Raw genomic sequence first — 23,048 nt, forward strand, 5'->3', positions numbered from 1 at the left:
ATATATATATAAAAAATAAAAAGTCATCAGAAAAGTACATCATTTTATATAAACAAGTGCAGCATAATGGGGAAAGCTTAAAAAAAACTCTAGACATTGTTATTATTATAACAAGCTCTGTGATAGCAATAATGAAACACAGGTTACACAGTGCGTTAGTTCAAGGCTTTTTCTTAAGGGTCACTCTGTAGGGGGTAAATTGTTGATTTCCCCTCCATCAGCCTTTTTTATTTTTTGTCCTGAAAAATGACCTGATACTCGTTAGCATCGCCTCTAACCAAGCTCCTCTCCCCTCACGGCAGATATGTCCGCCGTGAGAAAGAAGGGGTAAAAAAAAAAGAAAAGCCAGCCAGGGATTATGTGTCAGTTCCGAGGGAGCTGTTTGAACAGTGGGACGGAGAGGGAGCTAGAGACTCTTCTCCTGCTCCAGCTGCCATCCTACTCCTGCTCCTCCCCCTCCTCCTCCTCCTCCTCTCCACCAGAACCACTTCTCTTTCTCATCACATCCAGAGGTAAATAAGCTAGGTTCAACTGTTACAGCCTCTTTTCGGGCAGATTGTTTACCTCCCTGCGCGTTTTCCGCCGTCAGACAGCCACCGGGAGCCGTTACAGAAATCAGCCGAGGGGGTAATTCTGATTTGTGATGGGGGGTCTGTGCTTTGTACCCCTGCCTCCTTGGCGTCGGGTCGGGGTTACGCTTCCTTAGGCAAGTCCGAGGTCCACTTTCATAGCTGGAGATGCGACGATGAAGGCCACAGCAAGTGCGAAGTGCTAATCTAAAGCGATACGCGACCCGTGCGGTAAAAAGAGCGATATCGAATAAGCAGCACACGGCTAACCGGGTTTGATGCACTCCCGGTGATGCTAGCTAATGCAAGTTACAGATAAGGCTACACCTAGCCAGTTAGCATACATTAGCTACATCTTCAGTTGTTGCTAGCCGGCTAACCGCGAGTTCATTTTTGTCACTTTCACAGACGTCGTCGCTCCGCTCTTCCTCATAGCAAGGGTATGAAACAACTAAAATAATAACAACAGAGTATTAATGTAGTTATAAGTGTTGTCAAGACGAGCTAATGTCTCTGTTTTGTTTCCGGGCAGTCCCGGGAATCTTAACTGGCTCTGAAACAAAAGAAGAATTTTGAGACATAATTAGCTAACAGTGGCTTTTTCTTTTTAAATCGCCTTTGGATTTTGTTTTGTATGTTCCGTCGGCGAAACTGAAAGTATAAACACGGACAAGCAAGCTCAAGATGCCAGAGACACAAAAACAACACACAGAAACACAATCGGTGTCACTTTATTGTGTTTTTTTTAAATGAGTGATTAAATGAGAGCTGTCACCACTCGAGTCTACTTGCCAGTGCACGACGTGCGTTTGAGATCTAATGTAGTTGATTGCCGGTGTGTTTCCGCTCTCACTGTATTTTCGATTTAGAGCAGGTTGAAATTTCGCAACTGGATTGCATATCCTCAAGTTGTGTATATATATAAGGGGAAATTGTACCGGGGAGCAAGGTAGCATTTCCAACAGAGCCTTAAATCAATAACTGATAAAGCCATGCCCAGGCTTGTTGTGGGGCCTGTGTGACTCGTGTACCTCAGAGATTCAGTTATGCTGGCACTGTAATAATGCCCACTCGTGAACTCATACCATTTCTAATCCCCATCCCAGAGCAAGTACACTATAGCTGTCTGTAAAAATAATGGGCCATTTCTTAATTCAGTCTTGTTGCCACTTTTTTTTTCTGTCTTTTGCAGCACTTTGGCGATGTGACATATAGGACGATTGGTGATATTGACCAACCTGTGCATTGACACGACCTCTTGACCTCATCTTCAGCATGAATGGTGACATGCCTCATGTTCCCATCACTACTCTTGCTGGAATTGCTAGCCTAACAGACTGTAAGTGCAACATCATCACAGCTTAAACACTAGAATTCAGACTAAAATGAGGCAAGACTAGTGATTACTTGAATGCCAAGCAGGCCGAAATTAACTGGGCATGTAGTTATAAGAACGCCTGAATACTAGTTATTGTCAATTCAGAGGTTATAGATTTATGTGCCCTATATCAGTTTCAGAAATGAAAAAAAGAAACATATGTAAAATATATTGTGTGCATCATTGCATTTAATACACATTCTGAAACCTTTGGATTGTTTATCCAGATTAGAATGTTGCTGCAAATTTAAATAGTGCATTGCCAAAAAAAGTGTTACTTTTACATTACTTCTACATAGTGCATGTAAGTTGGGCGTCCTTACAGGCGTTTCCCTGTACAGTTTTATGCCATGAGTTTCTTTTAACTGTCCTTTCAGTGTTGAACCAGCTTCCTTTGCCTTCTCCCCTACCTGCCACCACTGCTAAGAGCCTCCTCTACAATGGAAGGATCTCAGAAGAGGTCAGCAGCCTGCTGGTGTGTCGAGACGAGAGTCTAGTGACTCAGCTGGCGCATAGCCTTAACCAGGTTTCCACCGAACACATGTAAGTTTCACTCGCTGATCTTTCATACCTCGCTGCAGTACTGTTTTTGTTTTTTGTTGTTTTTTTAACTCTTAAATTATTTTTGAATTGCACATAAACTATTGCCCTGACAGTGTGTTATTTCAGAGTAATGACTGTTTAGCTCAGTACTATAGTCGGGTATTGCCAATTTAATGCCAGTGAGCACATTACAGTAGCTGGCTTTTGGGAATAGGTGGCTCTTACCTGTAACATAGATTGTTCTTATGTTTATTTTCCAGAGAGTTGAAGGACAACTTGGGCAACGATGAACCCGAGGGCGACATGCCAATGCTCCTACAAACTTTGCTGTCCAGGAATCCCAAAATCTTCAGGGACAAAAGTATGCAAACCCAGCACAAGGTTCTGGGTGGTAAGGAGGAGACACTGAGACATTGCTGTTGACTCTGCAGTTGATCTTGCTGCATGCTTTCTCTCTGCGGGTACCTTAGTTTAGCTTAATTATTCACCTGAGCATATCTTTTGCTGGATGTGCTACTTAGGCCTTGTTTCATCCTGTGTGATTCCCACACTGCAGTCATTGTCACCACAGGAGGAAACTCTGGAATCACCACACAGAATAAGCATTTTAGCCTGTTACAGGAAAGTGCAACTATTCACACTGTTACTGCTGGATTGCATCGCGCTGATTACAAGAACAGAGCTGTCATTGATGTTTTTTGTTTTGTTTTTTCCCCCCTTGTAAGACATACTAGGGAGTGGCAAGACAAATATGGAAACCACTGGCAAGTGTGTTGCCGAGTTTTTGTATAAATGCAGGTTTAGTTTTAATGGGTGAGCATTGGCGGTTACATTGTTTCAGCACAAAAGGTGAGGACAAATGCTAATGTTAACTACAGATACTTGTGTATTTGCCCTTTGCACCGATAGATCAGCCTGTAGAAAGTGAAAAACAGCCCCTGTATGGAATTTGAAGAAGTTATCTTAATCACTTGATCAACAACAGTAATGGTCCAGTAAGTTTTGTGTTTGTCGTGGGATGGCCAGGTTTGCGCTGTCTCGTAACTAACAACAAAAACAGGGCTATTCTTTGTTTTGGTGACCAGCTTTCTAGTCAATTGCCTACAGCGTGCATAAAATAATTGTCTTAAATCAGTTTCGGCAGTCACAAGGCGTCTTCACCTAGTTGTTTGGACAGATCCTGGCTCTTTTATCTCCTAGTCTTTAAAGTTTTTAAAGACTTTAGTCTTTAAAGTCCTAGTCTTTAAATGAAGCTATGTTCCCTTATTTGCAAGGGGTCACCACAGTGGGTAGCTCCGGATGTTTAATTTGGCAGAATTTTTTGATTGTTTTTATTTGCCAGATGCAAACCTCAAAGGGTTTTGTGTCTCCTTCTGGGGTCAAACCAGGAATCTTTAGCTTGTCAAGTGAAACTACATTAAAGGTCTAAGCTATAGGACCAAAGAAATATCTTTTATACAATTTTATTGTTTAGCACATCCCTTTAATTAGTTTTTTTTTTTTTACAGAGACTGTTTCTTCTATCCAGGTCTGTTGATTATTTAAAGTAGGGAATTTTTATCTTTTCATTTGTTTCTAGTGGATTGCAGTAGCTGTATAAATCTGGTAGACAAATGTCTCAAAATCTGGCTTCCCATTAGAGGTTAAGCTCTTCGTTGGGACTTGTGTGAAAAAGCCCTTTAAATCTATCTTCATATTGGTTATAAACTCAGATAATTAAAAAAACAAACAAAAACAGAACACTATTTTTTGATGTCTTCATTAGGTTAAAAAATACCTGTTGATGTTTATTCACCCTAATATAATTCGGGTCTCTGGAATTAATAATAAATAGGATCTGTCAAAAAAATTTACAGCCAGAGAGAGAAACAGCCTAGCTCTGTTTGTTTTGTTGTCATTGGCTAGATTGCTCATTGCCATAGACATTTTCATATTTGGCTTTGGCTTTAGCTTGGGAAAGTTTTATTATTATAGGAACAGCCGCAATATCTCACAGTCGCAGGTGGTAATTGTAGCAATTATTAATAATATTATAATAATATTAAAGCAAACATTTAGGCATCATTATTGAGGACAGTGGCAAATGCAAAATGAAAACAAGAAAAAGTAAACAAGTGTTTGTGGTAATGACCACACTCACAGCCCGTAAAAATGTGGAGTCAAGCATCATTTAATGCTAATGGATGATAATGTACATAGCCTCCCGCTTTGGTTTATTCTCGCCATACTAACCTCTTTCTTCGTCACTCTGAAATTCACTTTGTCAGATTTTATTTTCATTACTTGAAAATATAATGCTGCTCCTGCAGTTTAGTACCAAACGCTCTGACATTGCAAACAAACTTGCATTATGAGACGATCACCCCACTGTTAGGACTGTGAAACCATGTTTTGTGTAATGCAACCACCATCACTAAACATGCCCTCAAAATGATCGCAGACTGGAATGGACACCTTTCCTGCATGGTTAATGGAAAAGGATGGGCAAGATTGTAGCAGACCTGTTGTATTAAGTGTTCACTTTATTTTGCATCTGAAATGTTGTCTTTAACACAGTTTTTCATCCTGCATATTTAATGTTGCAACTTTCTTCCTCATGCCTCAGTGGTAGAGAAAATATATATTATTATGTTTAAACAGGATCAGGATAATTTATAAAATACTTATTTGCTAAGACTTATTATAGACTTAATATCCTGGAATGAGAAAAATAACCTGCTTTATATTATAATATAGTGAACCCAGTATTCCTACTCAGTAGGCAGGCTTGGTTTAGCTGGAGAAATGCACATGCTGAGCTTCTTGTTTGATATGTGTCTAATTTTTATTGTTGTCTTTATCTCATAGGTGTAATGCTGCAGCCAATAGTGCAGCAGTATAAGATTACTCAGAATCAGGTCCATGGGAGTCCAGCCTCAAACTATCAGCAAACCACTGTCCCTCAGAGCCCCTCTGGGTAAAGCAGTGCCACCGTATTGTCTGATGATGAAAATCAGAGGCATGTATTCCTCAGCTAAGGCTTCTTTTCCTTTGCTTTCCTCATCTGCAGATGCTTTACATCACCGCAGTCTGGTTCAGGGCCACGCTTTGTACCCCAGCAGAACAGCCCTATACCTAGTCCCTACACACCCCAAAGTCCCGCGGACTACATGCAGTACAATCCACCCAGTTATTCCCAACACCAACACGCTCAGCAAGGTGAGTGTAATGTTTGGTCAAGAGAAAAGTATCACATAAGCTGCATGTCGAATTGCTTTTAGTAACGACAGAAAATAGCAAACTGAAGTTTTATGTGCATTTGTGTACTTCAGCAACCAGTAACAGTGCACATGGTGACTTGGATAGACCTAGCTGGTTGTATGCAAATTACTTAACTGATCCCTAATAACATTATTAACTTATATACACCGTTAAGTGGTGAGAAAATGAGCAAATATCTAACTAGAATTTTAATTTCATTTTCGTTTCAGTTACGAGTGGCTTGAGAAATATCCATGACAGCAAAGTCTCTGGACATCTATCAACTGATTTATCGAATCACAATGCAAGACTGGGCTCAGATGAAGACTACATGAACGTGGCTCACAGACTGGGAAATGAGGTAATGTGGAAATTCAAGATATCATGAACTGGACCTCAGCTCAAACTAGGCGTGGGTGAAAAAATAAATAGAGCACAGTGTTGGGATATTTTACATGGCATTATTGCATCAATACAGGGAGACCAAATATTGATATTTGACTTAATAAATTAAAATACTCTGGAAATACTATAAACAAAATGGTTCGTCTCATGCAGATGAGATGATGCTAGCTGAGCAAACTTCGATTAAATCAGCTCAACCAAAAAACTACCCAGCACTGGACACATTTAGCTTGACAACGCTACCGACTAATTCAGAGCAAGCTAATGGGTCAACTAATGAGTAAAAACAGGACAGTTAACTTGATCCCATTCAGTCACAGACTGAAAGCAGACTGAGCCCATCTTATGGCAACATTTATGGCAGTGTGTGCTTAACAATCTAATTTTGTCACAACTAAAGTAAGGTAAATTATTGGATAAAGCAGATATTGACAAAGGTTAACTTTGAGGATGTAATTTGCAGTTGAAAAAGGTGATAAATCACAATATGTGTTATTGCAATACTCGGGATATCCCAAAATATAAAAAATCAGAAAAATATTGTATCGTGTCTGGTGACTCTTACATCTAGCTGACTGTTAAAATAAAAAGAAATGTCTTGTGTTTCAATAGGAGCATGATTCTCCAATGAAGGCTGCCGCATTTTCAGTGAGATCCCCACAGTCGGCATGTTCTCCAGCTGGGAGTGAAGAGACTGTACAAAGTATGCTGCCTTAGCAACAAGTTAATTCTTCATTTTTGTGTCTTCGCAAAAAAACCTAATACACTGCTACAGAAATCACGTTTGGCTTAAATCTGTGGTCTTCACAATTCCATCAAATACTTTGTGTTTCTGCAGGGTCTAGGCCTTCCCTCATAATGCAGTCGCCTCCAGCTGATGTGCCACGAGGTGCACCGCCTGACCAAATCCTCACCTCGTCTGATCGCAAGAAGAAACATAAGGAGAGGAGTAAAGAAGAAAGTGATCCGATGGAAAAAAATGCCTTGTACGACATAGTTAGTTCACCAAAAGACTCGACCAAGCTGACCTTAAAACTGTCCAGAGTAAAGGTTCAAGACGTGGATCAATCTGAGGAGCTTCCCCCTGAGGCACATATGGAATTGGACCATGAAACAGTTATGATCAATAATAATAATAATAACCAGTTATCAAAACCTGCCCAGGAAGTTCCAAACAAGTTAGGAGCTGACGATCAAGCAAACTGTCAACAGGCTGCTGTGCGGTCAAATACCATTGAAACTGGTGTCACTGGCAGAGTTTCCTTTGATGATACAGAGATAGACACACTTGCAGAGATTGAGAGGATAGAACGCGAGTCAGCCAGTGACCGAGAACGATGGTCTAAAGAAGTTCAGGACAAAGGTGAAAATCTGTGTTTGTTTTTCCCCTGTGCTTCTTAGCATGTTTTTCTCATCTGTCAGGTTGTTTGTGTAGAGGTGCTAAGTTGTAGTGTTCTTTCTTTCAGACAAGCCGCTGAAGAAACGGAAACAAGACTCCTATCCCCAGGAACCCGGGACAGAGTCAAATGATGGGGCTGCCACTCATGGGGGCAACAGTGTCAGCAAGATGACACCCAAGAAGACGAATGCTGCAAGTAATGGTGCCAGTCGGCCTGCTTTGATGGTCAGTATCGATCTACAGCAAGCTGGCAGAGTAATAGGACAGCCTGTAGTGGTCTTGGAATCACAGCCGCTGTGTGAGGATCACCTACGTCGTCTGAAGTCAAACCCCGATGGAAAGGTCAAAAGGGTTGGTGATGACAGACCTGGGATCATCAAGCAGCATGCTGACACTCTCCAGAAGTCTGGCTCAGATGGACAACCGGAAATGTATAAACAGAAGCAGGAAAGCCAGCGTGAATCAAAACACAGACATGACGACAAAAGTGACAGCAGCAAGGGACCGTCAGATGACAGAAGGCCAGACCCCTCACGGCAGAAACTTGACAAGCATTCAAAGTCACGCCACAAAGAGGAAAAGAATCACAACAGCCACCGAATGCTTGAAAACCGACCCGACACCCCAAAAAACACGAGCAAGACAGAGCGCTCGAGACATGGAGAAGACAAAGGCAGGGATAGAGACAGGGATAAGGACAGAGAAAGACACAAGGATAGAGATAGAGCAAGAGACAGGGACAAAGAGAGAAACATAGAAAAAGAGAAGGAGAGAGACAGGGACAAAGACAGACACAAAGAGAAAGAGAGAGACAGGGACAAAGACAAAGAGAGACACATAGAAAAAGAGAGAGACAGGGACAAAGAAAAAAACATAGAAAAAGAGAGAGACAGGGACAAAGACAGACACATAGAAAAAGAGAAAGAGAGAGACAAAGCCAAGGACAGGGACAGGAAACAGAAGATGTTAAGAGAAAACTGCAGTCGAAACTTAGCTGACCCGCATACTAAACCTGACAGCACCAGACTAAAGCACGATGGAAGCAAAAAATCAGCTGACCCCAATAGTCGACAGAGGACAGGCAATTCCAGCCTTAAAAATCCCCAAAATAAGGACCAAAAGACAAGCGAGGACGGCAACATTAAGTGCCAAGCTGGAGACAAACGTCAGTCCTTTGAGGCCAAACCGAGCGAATTCCCCTCGTACCTGCTGGGTGGCAAGTCAGGGACCCTGAAGAACTTTGTGATTCCTAAATTGAAACGAGATGGAAAAGATAAAGATCCCCCAAATAAACTAGTAGAAGGCTGGAGCGAACCGCGAGTAAGGCTGGAGAGAGTCTCATTGGTAGATAACTTAAACAAAGGAGCTAAACCCGTTGTCGTGGTTAAAAAACTCAGCGTTGATGAGGTGAAAAAGATCATTAAGGAAAGCAGGAACGCGCACGGCTCCAGATCCAGGAACTGGTCATTTTGTGAGAGGACAAACAAGCGAAGCCACAGTATGATTAGCAAGAGATCCAAATATGCTGAGTTGGCCTCGGATGATGACCAAGACAAGGATGACGATGAAGACTCTGACAATGAGCGTGAGTATCGCTGCCTTTTATAATCTCATGTTCTCAGTCGTGTAAAAACTGAAATCATGTATCGCCTCTGCTCCCACAGTAGCTTCTAAAAATGCTGCTCATTTTTTCCACGATCTGCATAAGGACCTGAAATAGTCAGTACCTGTTGCTATGGTTCAGTTCAAGAGAAAATATTACTCCTGGTGGATGTGCTTCCTCTTAAAGTTGCACAGAAATTTAATTGAAATTGTTCCTGTTTTGACCTTGAGCATTGCATGTGTTCTGGCAATTGTGTTCATCCTTTTGTAGTGTGTTACACTTGCTTTTCTATCTGTTTTTGTTTAATATTCTTAAAGTGTCTGCTGCCCACTTGTCCAGGCCACTATTGAAGCATGTTTAATCTCAATTACAGTTAAATTAGTGATAATGTTAGGCCTTAAAAATTGCAAGTTTTTAGAAGAGCACATGGGAATTCTGTAAAATCTACCAAAGTGCTTTACTGTCTCTACTTCTGATGGAATTTCCTTTTATTTATTTACAGTATTTTGACAGTGATGCATTTTTTTTGTTTTCTTTGTGCACCACTATTGTGTATTTTAAGTCAAACCAGTATTTAACAAAAGTATTACATGAATTTTTTAGGAATTATGGCCATTTTTATACATAGTCCTCTATTTTCAGAGGCTCAAAAGCAAGTGGACAGGTGAAATAAAAGCAGGTTTGTGGCCAGAAGAAGCCAGTTCCCTTGTTATTTAATGACAGATGAATCAGATAAAATGTCTAACTCCCAAGTACTTAACTTGAATTTGGTAGCTTTTAATTGGAACTTAGCATGAGGTCCAAAGAGTAATGAGAGAAAGACGCCATCATTAGGCGGGGAAAACAAAACAAAACCTGTCAGAATGACAATAAAACCTTTAGACTGCAGAGTCTTTTCAAGTATTAAAAACAATCCTTATTTTTACATTTGTATTAGTTTGTCCAATAACTTTTGACCCTCTAACAATGGAGTTAATGCAGTACTTTTACAAAACCTCTTGGATTACAGCTCAAAGTGTGCACTTCAGTCACACCTTGACTGTTTGAGTTAAAGTCACCAGTGTTGGTGTGCAAAAGCAAAATTACAAAAATGTAATTTTTTCCTAAAAATTAGACCTAATTATAAATTATAGCCCTAATTGCATGTAAAGCAGCAACTTTACAATGCAGATGCTGTCTCAACGTGTACTCTTCTTTGTTGTTGTTTTTTTAGATGCAAGGAAAAAGAAAAAGAAAGACCACGATAAGACGTGGAAGCATGAAGAGAGAAGAGGTTCTGGAGAACACCGTCGAAGTGGAGGTTTTCATAACGCTCGCCGAGGGTCTGGTAGCCGTCAGCGCGACTGGAGAGATGAAGATTCAGATGAAGGCTCTCTCCCACCGAGCCTGAGTGATGGTCAGATTTTTATTTTTATTTTTTTTGCATACGCTTACCAGTGGATAAGTGGATAATCAAATAATGTGGTGGCCAGTGAAGCCCGTGCTTTCACTTTTTGATTAGATTACAGCTGTCCTGTCATTCAGATTATCGTTATTTAAAATAATTGGTCATTCCAGTTCCTGGGGTGTGTAGAATACAACATCAATTTGTTTCTCTGTTGATGGCTTGAGGGTTGGTTGTTGCTGCTGCTGATTTGGTTACTATTTTGTGTGTGTGTGTGTTTAGTTGCCAGAAAGCAGAAGAAAAAGGATAAACTGAAAAACAGGAAGATTTATGATTCCAAGTTGACACCAGAGGGTATTGACCTGGCACTTTGAATTCTTTTATAATTAATTCATAATTAATTTTATTAAAACATAATGTATTTGTATTAATCAGTTCTCAATGACGTTAATCTAACAGAGATGATGGACTCCTCCACATTTAAGAGATTTGCATCGAATATTGACAGCGTTCTTGAGAATCTCGAAGACGTGGACCTCACTGCCGCAGGTAGTTATGATTTACTCTGCTGTTTTCAGACTCTTTGACATTTATCGAGTGTCACATTAAAAAATAGTGACACTGTAACTCTGTGCCAGATGATGATGATGAAATACCTCAAGAGCTCTTACTTGGAAAGCAGCAGCTGAGTGAGCTGGGCAGCGATTCTGCTAAGATTAAAGCTATGGGCATCTCTAACAAGGTGAGAAGGACATGTTCTTGCAGTGTTAAATTGTTACACTCATGGTGACAGCATTTTGTCATTGTAAACAACCTTAAATGACACCTACTGTTACGGTTAAAGTAACCAATTATTTTTTTCTGCAGTTTTCTTCTAGTAAACTGGTGAAGTTTTTGAATATTTTGGAGAGGAACATTCAGGACAGCGTCAAACTTTCTACACTAATGAACCATGTAAGTTCTCAGCCTGATCTTAGTTATGCTGTTCAGGCACAAAATGTGAAATTTATTTCCTTTTTTAAAAAACTGAATCATAGGGTAATGACTCCATGGATGAGGAGCGGTTGTGGCGCAACCTCATCATGGAGCGAGTGACCAAGTCGGCCGATGCTTGTTTGACTGCACTCAACATAATGACATCTCCGCACATGCCAAAGGCTGTTTATATAGAAGATGTGATTGAGAGGGTGCTGCAGTACACCAAGTTCCATCTGCAAAACTCTTTGTACCCTCAGTATGACCCAGTCTACAGAGTGGATCCCCACGGAGGTCAGCCACAGTTTTATTACGTTCTTTTTAGCTGTTTTAACACGTACAGCAATAATCATGATTTCCAAGAGATTAAAAAAAATGTGTGTATTTTAGCATTTTGGAGTTTTTAAAACTTTACTTACTTGAATTTCTTACGGTATTTTGGTAGTGCTTAATAATAAAGCCAGTGAGTTTTGGTGTGACTAATAGAAGTTTTTTTTATACATTTCAAATTCTCTTGTCCTCCTTTTGGCCACAAATCATTTTAAATCTAAAACTAATGCATTTACCTTTACCAAAGTTCCTCCCATGTAACATACGGTACATTGTGGGCTGTAACATCAAGTATTTCTTATCAGCTGATGTTAAGACCCTGGATTTGAATCTAAAGATTGTGTCAGAATATCTGAGAAATTCTAACATATTACTTCTGGGGTTTTTCGTTTAAATAATTTATTCTTGTTTATTTATCGGATCTTCCTCACCCAGGTGGCATGCATACTTCAAAGTCCAAGAGAGCCAAATGTTCTACCCACAAACAGAAGGTGGTAGTCCTGCTCTACAACAAAGTGTGCGATATCATCAGCAGCATCTCTGAGCTCCTTGAAATCCAGCTGCTTACTGACACCACAATTCTGCAGGTGCAGTTTTGAATCTGCCTTCACATCACTCAGATTTGTGTCCTCATGTCACCTTGGCTGTTGAGTTAACTTATATCTCACTGCTTTTGTGCCCATCTTTTAGGTGTCCACCCTTGGCATTACACCATTTTTTGTGGAGAATGTTAGTGAACTGCAGTTATGTGCCATCACACTAGTGACTGCGGTGAGTATTACTATAGGTGCTTCTGAAATTGATTTGGATTAAGTTTTTGATGGGATGCTTAAGTGTGACGTCTGGACTGGTGTATTTTGATGCGGTTGTTTCTTGTTTGACTCTCGTGTAGGTGTTTTCTCATTACAAGAAGCACAGGCAGCTCATTCTTGAAGAGATTTTCACCTCCCTGGCCAGACTGCCGACTAGTAAACGCAGCCTGAGGAATTTCAGGTAACTACAACCAGAGTAAATATTTGCTCAATATCAGATGTTTATTGAGGCCCCCAGTGTAACATAAGGACACTGATGTCTCATACTCCCCAGGCTGAACAGCAGTGACTCAGATGGAGAACCTTTGTATATCCAGATGGTCACAGCCCTTGTTCTTCAGCTCATCCAGTGTGTGGTCCACCTTCCCTCTGAGAAAGAGACAGAGGATGAGCACAATAAGAAGGTGACATTAAGGTTTTAATAGATTTTTTTAAAACCATATTTGCCTTCAATAAATACCCAAAACATGTATTTTAAGAAATGCTAAAACTGTTTTTTATTGGGTATTTATTGTCTAGGTGGATAAAGATGTTCTTATTACAAACTCTTATGAAACTGCCATGAGGACAGCTCAGAACTTCTTATCTGTGTTCCTCAAGAAGTAAGTCATTGTTCCTACTCTTGCTATAACCTGTCATGTCTGTGTGACTGTGACTCCTTATATGTTGTATCTTTTTCTGTGGAATAAGCTGCACTGCATGTGTTGCTATTCTGTAAGTACTCTGCATGTTTCAGGTGCGGCAGTAAACAGGGAGAGGAGGATTACAGGCCGCTGTTTGAGAACTTTGTTCATGACCTGCTGTCTACAGTTAACAAGCCTGAGTGGCCTGCTGCTGAGCTGCTCCTGAGTTTACTGGGCCGGTTGCTGGTGAGTGTCACCACTCGTCATCTGCCCACTAGGAAAAAGTTGCAGATGTTTGGTTTTCTTATGACATTTCTCCTCCTTGCCTTGTGTTCCAGGTGCACCAGTTCAGTAACAAGCAGACAGAAATGGCACTTAGGGTGGCATCGCTGGACTACCTTGGCACTGTCGCTTCCCGTCTGCGTAAAGATGCTGTCACTAGCAAGATGGACCAAAAGGCTATTGACCGCATCCTCAGAGAGGTAGACTAACAGAATTTGTTTAACAGATAAAAAACCAACCAAGATGTCGATCTGCTTTTAAAATGCTTTTGGCATTTTTTTCACAGACTGAAGGCAGCGACGAGATACCAAAACTACAGAAGGCTTTGCTCGGCTACCTAGATGAGAACATTGAGACGGATCCATCATTGGTGGTGTGTTTTTAACTTGATTTTTCATGAACTAAAATCTACGGAACTGCTTTCGTGTTTTAAAAAGATGTATTATACTCTGCCCTTATATATTTATGTATTTGTTTCATCCAGTTTGCTAGGAAGTTTTATATTGCCCAGTGGTTCAGGGACATTACAAGTGAGGCAGAAAAGGCAATGAAGTCTCAAAGTGAGGACGACGAGGACTTGAAAGGTCACCATCATTCCAGGGATGTTGACTCGACCGCCGAGATCATGCAGAAGGCGGAGGCAAGGAAGAAATTCCTCCGCAAGGCCGTCAAGACGTCAACATCGCATTTCAGTTCCCTGAGGTAAATAGTGCTTCACTCACGACACTACTTCGCCACATGGCTCGTTTGTCCTCTCATCCTTATAGTAAACGATACTCTCGACTTTTCTTTCAGGATGAACTCTGACACAATAAACTACAACGACTCCTGTCTGATTGTTAGATATCTGGCCTCCATGAGGCCGTTTGCACAAAGCTTTGATATTTATTTATCACAGGTAAGATGATCATTAGCTTGAATTAGCTTAAACACCAGTGACTGTTTATATTGTGTCAGCTGTCATTAATTTTTTTCTCTCTATGGCTTCAAACTAGATCCTGAGAGTGCTGGGAGAGAGCGCTATTGCAGTCAGAACTAAAGCTATGAAGTGTCTCTCTGAAGTAGTGGCTGTAGATCCAAGTATCCTGGCACGGGTAGGTCATTCAGTATCGACTGCTACTTGGCTCTTGCAGCTTGTCTGACACAGAACGTGTTTCAGCTGTTGTGACTGTGCAGATTTGTCCGCAACTGAGCACCAGAGCTGTAAATGCTGCCTTGCTAACGTGCTGCTCATGGCTCGATGCCACAGAGATTGATAGCTATAGTTCTGTCCTGTCACTGTCCTAAACTAATTTTCCTTCTTTATTTTTTTAAGCTGGACATGCAACGTGGGGTTCATTGTCGCCTCATGGACAACTCCACCAGTGTGCGAGAGGCTGCTGTGGAGCTCCTCGGCCGTTTTGTGCTAAGTCGACCTGAGCTCATTGAGCAGTACTATGACATGCTCATTGAAAGGATACTGGTAACTTCTTCTTCTTTCCTCCAGTCCTTTAACTACATGAGTGTTAACCTATTGATGTGCTAAAGTCTAGATTTACTTTAATCACAACATGTGTTCTTTTATGGGTTTGTAAAGAGAAATTTGTCCTGGAAAGTTTAATTCAAAATACAAAAGTTCATAAGAGTTTAAAACATTTTTTTTCCTACAGTGCCACCTAAAGATCAAGTGAAGAACTGCAGGAATATATTTCTGTTATTATTTTCTCTTATTCTTCCTGTTTGCCATTATATTTATCTATCATTTGCAGTGTTTTATATACACACACACACACACACACACACACACACACACACACACACACACACACACACACACACACTGGATAAGTAATACTTTTGGATTTACTCCATAAGTCACAACAAAAGGAAACTAATGTTCAGTTGTTCCTTTGTCTTTGTCAGGACACAGGCATCAGTGTGAGAAAAAGAGTCATTAAGATCATGAGGGATATTTGTCTAGAGCAGCCAGACTTCCACAAGATCACCGAGATGTGCGTGAAGATGATCCGGAGGGTCAACGATGAAGAAGGGATCAAGGCTGGTGTTTTTGTTGTTGTTTTTGTTTAATGTACATTTTTACAGTCGACTGTTGGTAGTAGCGTTCATATACAGTGTGTCTAACTAAACATCTTTTCCTCTGCAGAAACTGGTGAATGAGACATTCCAGAAACTCTGGTTCTCCCCGACGCCGAGCCACGACAAAGAAGCCATGACCAGAAAGATCCTGAACATCACAGACGTGGTGTGTATTATCAGGACAAAAGGGAGAAACAAAAAAACAAAAGTGATCTTATTTAAATAAGTAAAATGAACTAACTTGTGTTTTTTTTTTGTTTTTTTTTGTTTTGTTTTGTTTTTTTTATTCCAGGTGTTGGCATGTAAAGACTCAGGCTACGACTGGTTTGAGCAGCTTCTCCAAAATGTTAGTTGACTTTGTTGCTGTCTCAGAAGCTGCTTGTCTGCATTTTTTCATTTGGCACTCCTTTTTAATTGTTGTTGGGTCATTTTTCTTTTTTTTTTCTTTTTAGCTGCTGAAATCAGAGGAGGATGCTTCGTACAAACCTGCAGGGAAGGCTTGTGTTCAGCTAGTGGACAATCTAGTGGAACATATACTAAAATATGAGGAGTCTCTTGCGGGTAAATGTATTTTGCTAAAAAAAGAACAAACATAGGTGTGTATTTGCTTCTAAAAGTCTTATTACAGATAATAACCCTGTTGTGTTTGTGTCTCAGATTGTGAGGACAAAGGGGTCAGCTCAGGTCGTCTGGTAGCGTGCATCACCACTCTCTACCTGTTTAGTAAAATCAGGGCAGAGTTAATGGTTAAGCATGCCATGACTATGCAGCCCTACCTGACCACCAAGTGCAATGTAAGTACTGTGATAGTTTTTTTTAATTTTTCGAATGTTTGAGATACTCACAGGCAAGCTAAACATGGACCTGGACAGTGAAGCTGCCATGTGTTTTTGTGCTGTCATCTGTCAGAGTCAGAACGACTTCATGGTGATATGCAACGTGGCTAAGATCCTGGAGCTGGTCGTGCCTCTGATGGAACACCCGAGTGCGACTTTCCTCACTACCATCGAAGAAGACCTAATGAAGCTTATCATCAAATACGGCATGACGGTAGGTCTCGTTTGCAGCTCGCTGCTTTCAGAGGTAGCTTTAAAAACCACAAACAGCGTGTGAGACAGTTGTTCTGATACATCCTTTTGTGCTCCCCAGGTTGTGCAACACTGTGTGAGCTGTCTTGGTGCTATCGTGAACAAGGTCACACACAACTACAAGTTTGTTTGGGCTTGTTTTAATCGGTACTATGGTAAGGATTTTTTCTTTTTTTAAGACAAAACACAACCACATTTCCCAAACATTTGTTGTGTTTAGTTATTTAAGAGTCCTTACTAATCTAATATGACAGTGGAGTTTAAAAACAAACACACACTCTCAGACGAGCTGGTTGTTTTCTTTGTGACTCAGAAAACCTTTGCCATTAGGGAAGTTGCAGAGTGCCCTCTGGTGGGCAAACTATCCAACATCAACATGGTTAAAATGTGTTTGTTCTCTCTCCTGCTTGCTTTTAAATTGTCAGTCATCAGCTGTTATAAATGTTAGTAACAAAATATCGACAAATTATCAATATCAGGTATTAATAGAGCCAGTACTTTAAGCCAGCTATGAGTTTGTGCCAAGCTGATGCACAAAACACAATGTTATGATTTCAGTCAGTAGATCACAGCCTTTCCTCTGTCGCTGTGGATCCATAAGCAGCCAAAAAGAAAAAGGATGATGGCTGATATTATGATTTTTTTTCTCCTCTCAAAAGCTAGTTAGTTGTGAGCTCCTTTTTACAGGTTTAAAAGGGTTGTTGCTAGTCTGTGAACTGTTACTAAGGAATCGTTGCCTACTTGTTTCATGTCTTTGTTTTTGTCTCTGAGAACCTCACCGTGATGTGTTCCACTTTATGCTGAACTGTCACTTAATGCTTGAGTTTTTTGTTTCAAAGGCATTTCTACTGTGAAATAAAGCAGAAAAGGTACAAATTGGTGGATAAAAATTCTCCTGAAATGAAAAGCTCTGTGAAAACCTAAACTATATAAGCGCAGGTCAGGAAATGCAGTCGTTCGACTTATTACTTCACATTAAAGCTCACTTGACTGTTTGTGTTATCTTATAGGAGCGTTAGCAAAACTCAAGACACAGCACCAAGAGGATCCCACCAGCTCCACCCTGGCTGCTAACAAACCCACTCTTCTGCGCTCGCTCTTCACTGTGGGGGCTCTGTGTCGACACTTTGATTTCGATCAAGAAGAGTTCAAAGGTGCTAACAAGGTAAACCCTGGCCCTTCGCTTAAATGTTGTAGTGGCTCCATGGAGTTGTTGTTAAGAAATTCTCTTAACTCATGAAAGATCGACCTGTTTTGAGACTGGGAGGCAGAGTTTCAGCATGAAGGGTACCCAGCATGAATGAATGTGAATGAAGACTGCAAGAGCTGTTTTGATTGCTGGGTCTCTTTGTTTCTTAGATTGTCATCAAGGACAAAGTGTTGGAGCTTCTGCTGTATTTCACTACTCACGAAGAGGAGGAGGTCCAGATCAAGGCAATCATAGGTTTAGGTATATATCCTACACCTCAGAAAAGGCTCGTATAGATGTGTTTATAGTGTCACTTAATGTTTACAGCTTTCTTTTAACTTTGACTTTTGTTTTCTTTGTAAATCTGTATTTTAAATCAATTCCTCTCTTCCAAGGGTTTCAGTTCATCATGCACCCAGAGCTCATGTTTGTGCAGGAGTTGAAGGTTCTTTATAACAGCATCCTGTCGGACGAGAACAGTTCAGTCAATTTGAAGATCCAGGTCCTCAAAAACCTGCAGACATACCTGCAGGAGGAGGACTCTCGAATGCAGGAGGCTGACCGTGAATGTGAGTTTAACAGTTCCAGCTCACGTCCATTGTTATCCATGCACATGCAGTGAAACATGGCAGCCACTTAATGTGACACCTGCGCACTCACCAGGCTGATATTTTTGCTTCTTCAGGGAAGAATAAAGCCAAGCAAGAGGATCTCAAGGAAATGGGGGACATCTCATCGGGCATGAGCAGCTCCATAATGCAGATTTATTTGAAGCAGGTTCTGGAGTCCTTCTTCCACTCGCAGTCCACAGTTCGGCACTTTGCCTTGAGTGTCATCACCCTGACTCTTAGTCAGGGCCTCATTCACCCTGTACAGGTGTGTTCACAGTCTTACATCAGTATAGCCTGATAAGGTTTATTTACATTTTCTGAATATTTTTTAGGTGGGTTTTTGAAATTAATTTTTTATGTTTTGCAGTTTGCATACTCGTAAATTGTAAATTGTTGTTTCAGTGTGTGCCCTACTTGATCGCTATGGGAACAGACCCGGAGCCAACAATGAAGAACAAGGCCGATCAGCAGCTGGTGGAGATCGACAAAAAATACTCAGGCTTTATTCATGTGAGTTGGCTTGTGGTTTTTGACAACTGGAAAAATGTGAAAGTGTAAAAAAAGGTGGGAAAATAGAACTTTCTGTGTAATAAATGTATTTACATCTAATACTTTTATATTATTATTACATTCTGCAATTTGTTTTTGTTTTTTTAACTCACACCTTGCTTAAAAAACTCAGGCTTTAAAAATAAATTGTATTTCAAATGTCATCATTTAACGTGCCCACCTAATGAGTTATCTCACTGTTTTTGGGGGGGGGGTTTGCAGATGAAGGCTGTCGCAGGGCTGAAGATGTCTTATCAGGTGCAACAGGCCATAAATGGATCCAAACACGCTGTCATTCGTGGTTTCCGTCACGACGACTCCGACTCGGCTCTCTGCTCTCATCTCTACACCATGGTCCGTGGGAACCGCCAACATAGACGGGCTTTTCTAATTTCCCTGCTCAACCTGTTTGACGACAGCTCTGTAAGTTCATCTCTTTACTTTGGCACGATTGGCCTTTGTCAGAAGATATTTAGGTTGCTGTATTTGCCCTCAGAAGAGCAATTACACCTGTTTGTCATTTAAAAATGTGCGTTTTTGACTTTGTCTCCTGCAGAAAACAGAGGTGAACATGCTGCTGTTCATAGCAGATAACTTGGCCTGCTTCCCTTATCAGACCCAGGAGGAACCTCTTTTCATCATGCATCATATAGACATTACCCTGTCTGTCTCTGGTAGCAACTTGCTCCAGTCATTTAAAGAGGTGCAAAGCTTTGTCTAGTTTTGTTTATCAGTTGTTATGCTTGGTCGCTGTGCTCAAGAGAAGATGCATATCTGACCTTTCTTTTGTCATTTGTGCAGTGTTTACAGAAAGAGCCTATAAGGCATGAAAAGAAGATGAAGATGAATAAGAAAAAGAAAAAGAAGAAGCATTCTCGCAGGAAGAGCTACAGCTCTGATGACGACGACGATGATGAAAAGGATGATGAAAGCAGCAGCACATCCAGCAGCAGTGACGAGGAGGAAGATGTAGTGCAGAGGAAAAAGGGTTCCGATTCCGACTCTGACCTGGACGATGAGGACGCAGTGATGGACCGTCTGCCTGAAAACACCAAACCTCTGCTGGAGTTTGCTAGTGCGTCACAGGGCATTTTGCTGCTGCTGGTGCTCAAACAGCATTTGAAGAATCTGTACGGCTTCTCGGACAGGTGGGCCTCAGAGAAAATGTTAATCTTTTATTATCTCTTTGTGAGCAATGCAAATCACTTTACTGAGCAATTTTGTTTGTGTTACAGCAAAATCCAGAAGTATTCACCGACAGAGTCTGCCAAAGTATATGACAAGACAGTGAACAGGAAATCTAAGGTGCACTTCAACCCTAGTCAGACACTGGATTACCTAAGGAGTGATCTGGCCAACACAGATCTCAGCTACGAGGCCAAGAAGAACATTGCAAAACAGTATTTGGATGTAAGCTTTCAATATACTCGTGTCTCCGTTTGGAAACATAAGCAGTAGCTGTGTCCGTTAGTCTGCATGTAATAATGACGGGAAGTCTTATTGGTTTTCTGTCCGAGAAACTGTTTGTCCTTGTTTGTAAAACACGTGCAGGGTAGAAATGATCATTATTACATTTTTTCTGCCTTCAATTTCTTAGTTCAAGGTTCTAATGGATCATTTGGATCGGGATGAAGAGGACGAGGACGGTGAAGCAAATGCCAATGCCAGAAACAAAGCCATTACTTCACTGCTGAGGGGTCCAAAACCCCGAAACCACAACCACAGTAATCATGCAGCTCCAGTGGAGACAGATGATGAGGAGAGCGAGGATGAAGATCCCCCTGCTGTAAGAACTTTATTTGTTTTCCTCATGGTATCTGCTACAATGCTGGAAATATGTGGTGGTGTTTGTTATGCTGGGTTAAAAGTGCCAGAAAATGACAGATTGAAGCAAACTGACTTTTATTGCATGCATACACATAAAGACGCCCACACCATTGAACATTTATTGGATTTTCCTCTGTAGAGAGGGGCTTATGGTAATGTTAGTATGTACAGTGTTATGATTTGAGCACTTCTACAGAGGTCAGACAAATATTATAGATATAAAAATCATGTGTAAAAGAGGGCTTTCAGCAGACTGGAGTCCTGTGAAAAACACCCCATGATTCAACACCTTGTAGAACCACCTTTAGCAGCAATAACTTAGCAGTAACACAGCAATAACTCTGTGTGATTTTATCAGCCTCTTACATTTTTATGGAAGAGTTTTGGCCCAAACATTACTTCAGTTCATTGAGGTTTGCAGGCATTCATTTAGACGCAGCTCTTTTAAGGTCCCGGCACAGCATTTCAGTCAGGCTGAGGTCTGCACTTTGACTGGACCGTTACAGCACCGCGATTCTTTTCTTTTTCATTCTTTTTCTACTAACGTGCTCAGGATCATCGCCCTGTTGTATGACCCAGTTTGAGCCAAGCTGCTGTCAGCTGCCAGACAGACGACCTCACATTTGACTCTAGAATACTTTGTTATAAAGAAGCGTTCATTGTCGACTGCAAGGTGTCCAGATCCTGTAGCTGCAAAACCTAAATCCTCACTTAGTTTTCATCAAACATGGTGCTGTGCATTATGAACAAATATCTCCACTTTGGCATCATCTGTTCAAAGGACATTGTTCCAGGAGTCTTGTGGTTTGTTCAGATGCAGTTTTGCAAATCTAAGCCCTGCGGCCGTGTTCTTTTTAGAGAGATGAGGCTTTCTTCTGGGAACCCTTCTAAACAAGCAGTACTTGTTTAGTCTTTTGGCTAATGAACTTTAACATTTAACTTTCTACTGGCCTGTAGAGTCTGAGATGTAGCTTTTGGATTTTTTTGCAGTTTCTCTTAAGGATTGCACAATCTGACCTTGGGGTGATTTTGCTGGAATGTCCATGGCACTATGTGACGCTATGTTAACACACATCTGAATGCTCTAGAGCAGAAAACAGCTAAAACCTCTGCTTTTACAAAGGTGCTCAAATTTGCTTACGATCAGCTTTAAAGTGCTTTCGATTAGCAGCATACTTATACAGCAGGAACTTAGCCACAGGGCAGATCACTGTACTTAAACCCTGCAAAGCATAACCAAATAAATTACAGTAGATTACTTCAACACCGCCAATATTACAAAGTTGTACTGTACATTTATATTAATGTTTACAAACAACAGACGTGAAGAATGATTTTCAGTGTTTAACAGTGCATTGTATCTACAGCATATCCATTAACGTATTATCCCCACATAAATAAGAGTTTCTGACACTGCCTGTCATTCACAGCGAAAGCCAAGGAAAGGTGGAGACTGTGCAGAGGATTCAGGTAACATGAACGAGACAGTAGAGGTAATGGACATCGTAGCCATCTACTGTCGCAAATACAAAGACAGACCGCAGATTGCCAGGGTCGTCCAGAAGACCAGAAATGGCTACAGTATACACTGGATGACTGGATCTTACTCTGGACCCTGGGCTGTCGCAAAGAAACGGGACGGCCGCAAAAAGGTGCCTTGGGTTGACAATATCAAGGAGTCGGACATTATTTGCAAGAAAATCTCTTTGACAAGCGGACAGAAGCTCACGAACAAAGTGGCACAGACGTTACGGGCGCTGTACGCTGCCAAGGAGGGGACTAAGAGTTAATCAAAGAGATTAGTGAAACATCTTGCACAGCTCAACACTATGGATCCAATATGTTACATACACAGAAGTTAGATTAACGTCCTGGTGGTGGAAGAGTGTTGTAAACACGTCTGTCTAAATACACACGTGTTCAAAGGCAAGAAAAAGACAAGAAGGAAATGTTTAGGAAAACATTGTGTGGGAGTTCCTTCGCTGTTGTGCAGCAACTTGGTTGTTTGATTTTTACTCCCACTGTATTATAGATGAACTAAAAAAACGTGTTTATATCTGAACATAATTCTGTAAAAAAAAAAACAAAGTGAATGTTGGAAATTAGTGTATTGATGATGTTCTTAATAAAGTGGTTTTTGAATTTAAACTAGCACCAGATGGATT

The 23,048-nt window shown here is 40.9% G+C and overlaps 1 protein-coding gene across 1 annotated transcript; it reads left to right on the forward strand.

Moving 5' to 3' along the window:
• Window positions 1–341: 341 nt before the first annotated feature.
• Window positions 342–23,031, forward strand: LOC102200115 (nipped-B-like protein). Its single transcript, XM_013911393.1, has 47 exons — window positions 342–512; window positions 1,762–1,908; window positions 2,325–2,490; window positions 2,751–2,881; window positions 5,338–5,446; window positions 5,540–5,688; window positions 5,961–6,091; window positions 6,748–6,838; window positions 6,974–7,498; window positions 7,602–8,285; window positions 8,454–9,119; window positions 10,351–10,533; window positions 10,804–10,875; window positions 10,981–11,070; window positions 11,160–11,263; window positions 11,389–11,475; window positions 11,559–11,790; window positions 12,262–12,413; window positions 12,517–12,597; window positions 12,719–12,819; window positions 12,913–13,042; window positions 13,158–13,240; window positions 13,375–13,507; window positions 13,600–13,743; window positions 13,830–13,916; window positions 14,028–14,245; window positions 14,339–14,441; window positions 14,539–14,637; window positions 14,859–15,005; window positions 15,446–15,580; window positions 15,687–15,785; window positions 15,912–15,965; window positions 16,072–16,180; window positions 16,277–16,413; window positions 16,529–16,669; window positions 16,769–16,862; window positions 17,718–17,872; window positions 18,067–18,157; window positions 18,292–18,465; window positions 18,582–18,772; window positions 18,910–19,017; window positions 19,279–19,479; window positions 19,613–19,759; window positions 19,858–20,204; window positions 20,292–20,466; window positions 20,654–20,842; window positions 22,314–23,031. Exons 2-47 carry the CDS (start codon window positions 1,845–1,847, stop codon window positions 22,671–22,673), a joined length of 7,869 nt encoding a protein of 2,622 aa, XP_013766847.1. The 5' UTR covers window positions 342–512; window positions 1,762–1,844; the 3' UTR covers window positions 22,674–23,031.
• The last annotated feature ends 17 nt before the right edge of the window (window positions 23,032–23,048 follow it).

This window comes from Pundamilia nyererei, unplaced genomic scaffold, assembly GCF_000239375.1.
Source record: "Pundamilia nyererei isolate P.nyererei 1_Seehausen unplaced genomic scaffold, PunNye1.0 scaffold00063, whole genome shotgun sequence".
NCBI lineage: Eukaryota > Metazoa > Chordata > Actinopteri > Cichliformes > Cichlidae > Pundamilia > Pundamilia nyererei.

Bases quoted from the DNA above. Each gene is read 5' to 3' on its own strand.
- LOC102200115 (XM_013911393.1), top strand. From the start codon at position 1,845: ATGAATGGTGACATGCCTCATGTTCCCATCACTACTCTTGCTGGAATT. The intron at 11,791-12,261 runs GTCAGCCACAGT...TTCCTCACCCAG, and splicing joins CAGAGTGGATCCCCACGGAG to GTGGCATGCATACTTCAAAG. The intron at 13,241-13,374 runs GTAAGTCATTGT...TGCATGTTTCAG, and splicing joins TTATCTGTGTTCCTCAAGAA to GTGCGGCAGTAAACAGGGAG.